This window comes from Lathyrus oleraceus, chromosome 1 (genome assembly GCF_024323335.1).
Source record: "Lathyrus oleraceus cultivar Zhongwan6 chromosome 1, CAAS_Psat_ZW6_1.0, whole genome shotgun sequence".
NCBI classification, from domain to species: domain Eukaryota; kingdom Viridiplantae; phylum Streptophyta; class Magnoliopsida; order Fabales; family Fabaceae; genus Lathyrus; species Lathyrus oleraceus.
Window position 1 is genome coordinate 416,892,317 of NC_066579.1, and position 8,229 is coordinate 416,900,545.

Below are 8,229 nucleotides of genomic sequence, written 5' to 3' on the forward strand. Positions count from 1 at the left end.
TAATGTGAACCTTGAAAGATTTATTATTATTAAGTTGAACAAATCTACCTTTTTTTCACCTCGAAATTCTCCATGTATTCAATCCTTTGACACATGTGATAAGAGCATCCTGAAAAATCACAAGAAGAAGAAAATAAAAGATAAAACCACACATAATTTATTTATCTAGTTCAATCAAATTGATATACAATGAAGAAGAGGTCAACTCTTTTATTCACTTGAAATCCCATATCGGTTTTGGAGCCAACCACCACATGTAGAATTGTCTTTCATTCTCTCTTAAAGTGTCTAGAACAATTTATTGATGTATCTAAAACTCTCCCTTAGAGCCTTTATAGAGGAGAGTTTATTATTTGAAAATCAAACAACTAAGGAAAAAAAGATATATATCATGAATACTCAGCTATGTGATGAAGTAAATTAGAAGTTGTATATCAATATTTGCAGATCAAATAAAATCTCTGTGGTCTATATTTACATCTGCTTTCTATGTCAGATGACTAACAATGTATATACATAAAAGAATAAAAGAATGTGATATCTATACATTAAGGAGCAAAAGAATGTGTTGTGTCTGAAGATTATCTTAGAAGAGCTTGCTGGCAAATTCATCTATGAGAACGTCACCTTCCATTCTATAAGAAGCTGATTTTGATGCAAGTTCCCTCAGATTTGATATACTTCTTCCCAACTGCAAAGCCATCTTCATTTCAAACAACTCTCCATTTTCTCTTCTCTCTAAATCTTTCTCACTTAAAGTTAATTCAATTGAGGTTTCTAACAAGTTGAAGAAACCAGCAGAACCTCTATACATTTCAAAAACCATGCCAACTTGGCCACCATGTTCGAAAGTATTAATTGCAGAAGCCAATGAACCGGCCAAGAGAGGAACAAAAGCAGCTACCGGACTACCATTACCTATAAAAGTAGATCCAATAGCAGCAATGCCTGTGAGTAATGGTCCCGCAACTGCCAAACTCTTGTTTATCTTCAATGCTATGTTTCCAAGTCTGTTATAATCTTCGCCATCTTTTCTCTTTATCACATCAACAACTTCCCGCATTTCCATTTCTAATTCGTCATTCCATCCATTATTCATTTTCCCCGCTTTCTTGCTTTGTGATTTTCCTTTTTTGGAAGGCCACCAAACAGCAGGCTCAAATTTTGCAGGATATTTTTCAAGCATTGCTCCTAATAAGGGAAGTGGAAAAGCTTTGTCAAGTGCCAAAACCTTGTCCATTGCATCTTTGACATCTTCCTCACTAGGATTTCCTATTGCAATAGTTGTTTGGATTTGTGTTTGAAGCTGTTTAAACAACCTTGTAGCATTTCTTTGTTCCTCCGTGAGTTGAGAAGGATTGATTTTGTTCATGATAAGTAACATTCCAGTTGCAGCAGAAAATAAAAGAGCAGAAGATAGTTTTAAAGCCAAAAGTGAAGAATCAGAGCAAGTGGCTGCAGCAGCAGAAGCAACACCAGCGAAAGTTGTAGCAGTAAGAGTAATCATGTTTATTGAATTTAATAAAAGAGTGTTCCAGTTGTTACGTTGTTGGGCAATGTTGTGATGCATTTCAATTCTGTCGGAAACAGCTTCCAAGACTGCATAGAGTTTAACAATAATATCATCTGTATTCTTGTTGTTGTGTCTGTCAAGTGATTGTGTGGTGATGACAACATTATTGTTTCCAAATTGATTTGTATTAATATGATCTATGGATAGATTAACAAAGTCCTCAATAAGAGGCTTTGTTTTTGGTAGTTGTGGGATTGAAAATACACGTGGGAGTTTAGGGAGATGGATAGCAGCTTTAACTGTCTTCAAAGAAGAAGAAGATAAATTAGCTGCTGAAAATATTTGTAGAGAAACCATGGGCTGATTAATTTAGTTGTAGGAGTCTTTCTCTTGAAACTTGTTTGTTGATGAGAAGTGAGATCTGTGAGGTTTAAGAATATTGTTGTGTGGAATTGTAGATGAGAGTTTATGAACAATAGAATAGTTGTTGGTATTATATATATAGAAACCATAGAATAGAAGAAAGGAAGAGAATGGATCAAAGTGAGAATAGTCATAACTAAGTACCTAAGCGTAAGAGTAGACATGGTCTTTTTATTGACTTTCTTCTTATTAATATATTTCAACCGGCGCTAGTAGGAATTAGTAAAGCCAACCAACTATTCCTACTACTTCTGATCACTTGGATTTCTTTTATACATCATAGTTGAATTTTCTAAAGCCTAGAGATAATTTCGTGTGTATATATATATATATATATATATATATATATATATATATATATATATATATATATATATATATATATATATATATATATATATATATATATATATATATATATATATATATATATATATTTAAATAAATTTACTATTTTTTAAAGGGCTATGATTATCAACCGTGATGAAATGTTTTACATATTTATATATAAACGAAATTATCTCTCGCTTTACTATATAACAACCGTCTCTCTCAAAACAAAACCCTAACATCTATCTCACTCGTCTCTCTCCTATATCCTAATATTCATTAACGTTTCGACAACCTTTCTTCACAAACATTCAAAATGGAATCCCCAAACTCATGCAACAAATTCGTCTTCTTTGAAGGGTTACCTTTGTTGCATCAAATCTTAAGAAACGATTGCATTACAGGTTGGTCTTCACAATATTTTATGTTTCAAAATCTATTTAAAAGTTAATTTAACATGAGTGAATGTATAACCTAAGAAGCGAACTATGTTGTTTATGTATCATTGTTTACGTTTCAATAGCTTGTTTAATAATATTTGTAGGATAATATGACATATATAATTTAAGATGAGTGCATTTTCGGCTGGTTTTAACTTGTAGGTAGGGAAGATGAATGAAAAATAAAACGAGGATGGAGGTAAAGTGAGCGTTGCAAACTTGTGTAAAAGACCTAAAATGACATTCATTCAAATTTAACACAAGTTTGCAGCTTTCACTTCAGTTTCATCCTCCTTTCATTGTGAATGTCATTCTGGGACAAGTACGTTTCTGAAACATTTTATGAGATGATATGTTGTTGTTAGTAATAAAAGTTGTATGTTGTATGTAGTTTATGTTATGTTGTTGATGATTTTGTTGTTGTTAATAAGAGTTGTTTGTTTTATCTTGTAAGTTATTTAAGGTTTGTTGTTGCTGAATGTTGTTGTTAAGGTTTGTTTAGAAGATGAGTTTATTATGTCTAATATGGTTTGAGTGTGTTTCCAAACCCTTACCGAATATATAACTTTTCGTATTGCATTAGAGAATTATAATATGATATCTAAAGTTATCTTAGAAAACAAGTTACACCATTCAATGCTAGACAATAATTCTTCAGCCCATTGTCTACATTTCCCTCTTTAACAGTTAAAGTTCAATTTAATGCTTCTAGTTCTTCAACGACCCATTTCTGCACCTCTAATTTTGTTTGAAGGACTAGGAGCATTGAAACAAAATCTAACCGTTAAAGAGCAAAATGCAGATAGAGGAATGAAGTATTTTTTCCTAGAATTGAACGATGTAACTTGTTCTTCTAATAAAGCTTAATTTGTCATATTATAATATTCTAGATCAAATTGAAATATTATATGTATAGTGAGCATTGAAAAAATAAGCATTCCATATAATTTATAATAAACTCAGTGTATATACCACATCGATTATTTAGCACAACCGTTGTTAAATGTTACGCGTTAAGAATATAACAACGATTGTTTAAAGTAACAATTGTGATAGGTAGTGAGCTACCTAGTTTATAATAACGAACACACGACCGTGATGGAAATCATCATACCTACAACCACCCATACCTCACAACGGTTGCTCAGGTGTAGTGGTATCCTTTTTCTAACTGTTGTAAAATGGCTTTTACGTAGTAGTGTCAGCAAAAGATCTCTAAAAACTTAAATCATCCACGACACTTGATGTTATATGAGCCCACACAATAGATAAATAAATAAAAACAAACATTCTCCTTAGAATATGTATTATGAAGTGAGTCTAATTTGTTAACATGATCTATATTATTTTTAGTTAGTTTTAATTATTGTTTTGGACCGTTCACAAAGCTCACGGTGAAAAGTTCAATGATACATCTGAAGTTGTAGAGCACACAAAATAGGTTGATTTTTTCTTCCTCGAAAGTATATAGTTCTTCCCTCTAGAGCTTTACTAACCATCCATATCAATCTAACCAATGATCGTAATCCATGCCCCACTCCACCCTTTCTATTAACAATTTCTCATATTTAAGAGGAAAGACGTGTCATTTCTTAAGTATACAAAATACGTTTTCAATCTCTCATCAATTTTCATTCTCATACTGACTTAAACGTCAGAGTGCTAACCTTCCATATCAGCTCCCTCTCCCTGTAGCAAAAGCTCAAATCCACCGAACAATTCTACTTTCATAATCATAACAGAACAATTGCACCATCTGTGTGAATACATTTTGGTACCCGTATACTTCCATGATATGATCTCCACTGATCCAAAGAACCATACCTCCTATGTTCAAATTCCAACAACAAGTTGTTGCTGGTGCTATTGAATTTTTCAAAGATCTACTTTCTCTTGCTCAGGAAGAAAACGATATAGTCTTTGTAACCTCTTCATACAATCCTTCGCAACAAGATCTTGTCCAACCAAAATTTTATCAGTGAGTGTTCCACGCTCTCCCATTCTTCATATCCACACACCAATTTCATAAAGGAGAACTCTCACATAGACCTCAATCACTACCCATGATCCTTGGATAGGAAAATCTCTCCGACCTTCTGTAACAGCCCAATTTTTAAGAATTAATTATTATATTATTTTTTATTATATTTAATTATTTGGAGTGTTAAGTAATTGAGCGGTTGTGAGGTAGTATGATAAGGGATTAATTAACTTAATTAGTGTGGGAATTAATTATTTAGTTGTTATGAGAGATAGTTAAATAATTATATTAATTAAATTAGTATGACTAGTGAGTGGTTAATTATTTGAATTTAAATTTAAATAGAGGTATTTAAATATTAGGTATTATTGGGCCTAGTGATTAAATTAGATGATTTAAATCCAACTAGAACACTATTATAAATAGTAAGAGGTGAGGGGAGTGAGAGATAGAATTCACTTAAGCATTGAAGGCAATAGAGAAAGAGGAGAGGGAACGTAAAGAGGAGTTAAGGTTTCCATCAGAGTTACAAGGTAAGGGGGGAAATCCTTATTATTATGGGTTAGTATGATTGGGTCAATGGGTAGGAACATGTTTTAGGTTGAAATCCTTAATTGGCATGAATTGGAATTATTAGGTTTTGATAAATACCCTTGAATTGTGACGATTAAATTATGTTAAAACTGTGAATGAATCTATATTTAGGTGAGTCGTAATTTTCTGGACGTGTAGCTTTTTACGGAATCGAAATCGGAGGTCCGGAAGTCCTCCAACGGCGAAAAATGCGGGTAATTCTGCATTCTGTTCGTTGTTAGCGCAGAAACAACTTTCTGTTTTGCGTTAACCGGTTAACCCAGGGTGTTAACCGGTAACACTGTTATGATAATTAAAAAAATTAATTTCTGTTTTGCGTTAACAGGTTAACCAAATGCGTTAACAGGTTAACACTGTTATAATTTGCCAAAAAGCGTATTCTGTTTTGCATTAACAGGTTAACCAAATGCGTTAACAGGTTAACACTGTTGAAAAACTGTTAAATTTGTATTCTGTCTTGCGTTAACAGGTTAACCCAGGGCGTTAACCGGTTAACACTGTTGAAATACTGTCAAATTTGTATTCTGTCTTGCGTTAACAGGTTAACCAAATGCGTTAACGGGTTAACACTGTTTGAAAAGTGAAAAATTGATATTTAAATATTGTGTACATTTTGATATGCTTTATGTCATAAATCGTTTTATTTAATTTGAAGTAGTGACCATGGTATGGGATATGGATCATTTTATGAAATGCATGAGTATTCCTTATTTTCCGCTGCGAACGCATATGTTTGAATATTCATGATGATTGGAATGTGTTACTTTAATTGACCAGGTGTATTGTTGGTTTTTGAAAAGTTTTAAGTTTCGAAAACGTCGATGTGACGCCCTTTTCTTTATATGCGTGTTTATTTACTCTGATTATATGCTAATAATTTGGGGTAGAAAAAGGGGTGTTACACCTTTAACTGTTACTGGCTAACTTTGGGATGCAATGAGCTACTGATTTGCTGAATATCATGTGCAATCTCGTGCAATAAAAACATTCACAATTCCTTGCAGAAAGGCTATTTAGGATTGAATATAGCCTACAATATGTCAAACCAAATAAATTGACTTGCCATTTACTTCCATTAGAGCGGAAACACCACGGGGAGAAATCCCAAGGTCACCAATACATAGTCGTTACTGTGGACACATGACATTTCCCTATGATCTTGAAGGGATAAGTTGTAGCAATCCTCCCAAAGGTACAGTATCCTAGAAGGAGGGAAAGGTATGACGAAGGCGCCCCGATCCTAGAGCAAAAAAGAAATCCTCTCTCTACCCGCATCCTTGATAGTAGAATTGTTAGGTCATTGGAAAAATCTCATAAGTTTTAAAGATACAATGGAATTGGGGATCCAGACAAACACCTCAAGTACATGGATGAGAGATTGGATTATTACCATGCCCATGGGGTCATGAAGTGCAAGATCTTTGCACTAACATTAACTGGATCTACAATGACCTTGTTCAATTCCTTTCCAGATGGGAATATAAATTCTTGCTAATAATTTGCAAAGCCTCCGCCGCATATTTCACAGCTCGAATGTGGTTACCCATAACAACGGATGTGCTTCATGCGATCACCTAAGGGAATAAAGACACCCTATGCGGATACATTGTTCGCTGCACCAAAGTGGTCGTGGTCGTAGGAGGCATGAATGAAGGGCTACGATACTAGATATTTGAGAAAGGGTTGAGGTTGGATTGCATGTTACAGGAGAAGTTAGGGCTCAAAAAAGCTCATAACTTAAAAGATTTATTGAGTAACACACAATCTTACAATAAACTTAAAAGATTGACCAAATCCTCTAAATATTTGGTGATCATTGGTTTTTAGACTATTTTAAAATATGTTTTATGTTTAAATTTGTGTTGCTTAAACTTTGTTATTGTGTACTTTTATGCTTGTTTGTGTGTTTTTCTGCATTTCGGGTGAAAAAGGATCACCATGGCAAAATGAGAGCCAAGAGAGAGATCAAATGCACAAATAAAATTGAATACATGAGTCTCTGGTACAAAAACATAAGATCGTAACACCCTTAATGTCCTTCCCCTTAGTAAAAACCTGAGGCTGCTCTGGGTTGGCTGTAACACATCGGGTTTTCAATTAACTATTTAATTGAATTTTAAATTTCTTTCATTTAGTTATGAGTGATGACATATTTTATGTGATTTTTTATGATTTATTTAGGAATTATAGAGAGTTATGAGATTATTATTTAATTAAGATAATAGAAAAATAGGGAATTAAAAGTTTATGGGTGAAAACTTAAATAATGAGAAAAATTAAAGTGAGAAGGTGGGATAAAGAAAAGATATGATGTAGAATTATTAAAATTTATATTAAGTTACATAAAAAGAAAAATGGAATGGAGAATGATTTTTATAATACGTTAGAATTTGGGCAAAGAGGTAAGAGTGGTAAGCAAGCAACCCTAGGTTGGAGAAGAATACCATAACCAAAAGCTTGGATATTTACTGGAAATTAAGGTAAGGGGAGACTTTTTACTAATGGATGATTTAGGAAGTCGGACAGTGAGGGGTCCTCACCCTCCTATCTTCTTCATCTTATTCTTTGTGTTTTGTTGCTCTTGTATATGACCAAAAGGGTTTGGGAAAAACTCTTAGGTCGATCAATTGTTGTGTTACTATCTATCCTTATTGTTATGATATGAAAACATATAATTGATAAGGTTCGAATCCTTTGGTGCCTTGTGATGATTTATGCCTTTTGAAAACTTTTGTATGATTGATATCTGTGTTGTGCCCTTTTGGGACGAATTTCTTAATGATAATTGGATCATGGCATATGTTTGCTTGGGGTTTGATTATGTGTTTTTTTAGCATTAACTATAAAAGTCGTAAAACCATCCCAAATGACTTTTTTTTTTCTTTCGAAAACCATTTTGTTTTTGAAAAATCACTTTTTAACCGAAAAAATACAACAACAAAAAAACG

General features: G+C 33.1%; 1 protein-coding gene across 1 annotated transcript; it reads right to left on the minus strand.

The window, feature by feature from the left end:
- Window positions 1-408: 408 nt before the first annotated feature.
- LOC127077738 (probable F-box protein At4g22030) lies at window positions 409-2,023 on the minus strand. Its single transcript, XM_051018737.1, has one exon. It carries the CDS (start codon window positions 1,868-1,870, stop codon window positions 587-589), a length of 1,284 nt encoding a protein of 427 aa, XP_050874694.1. The 5' UTR covers window positions 1,871-2,023; the 3' UTR covers window positions 409-586.
- Between the last annotated feature and the right edge of the window lie 6,206 nt (window positions 2,024-8,229).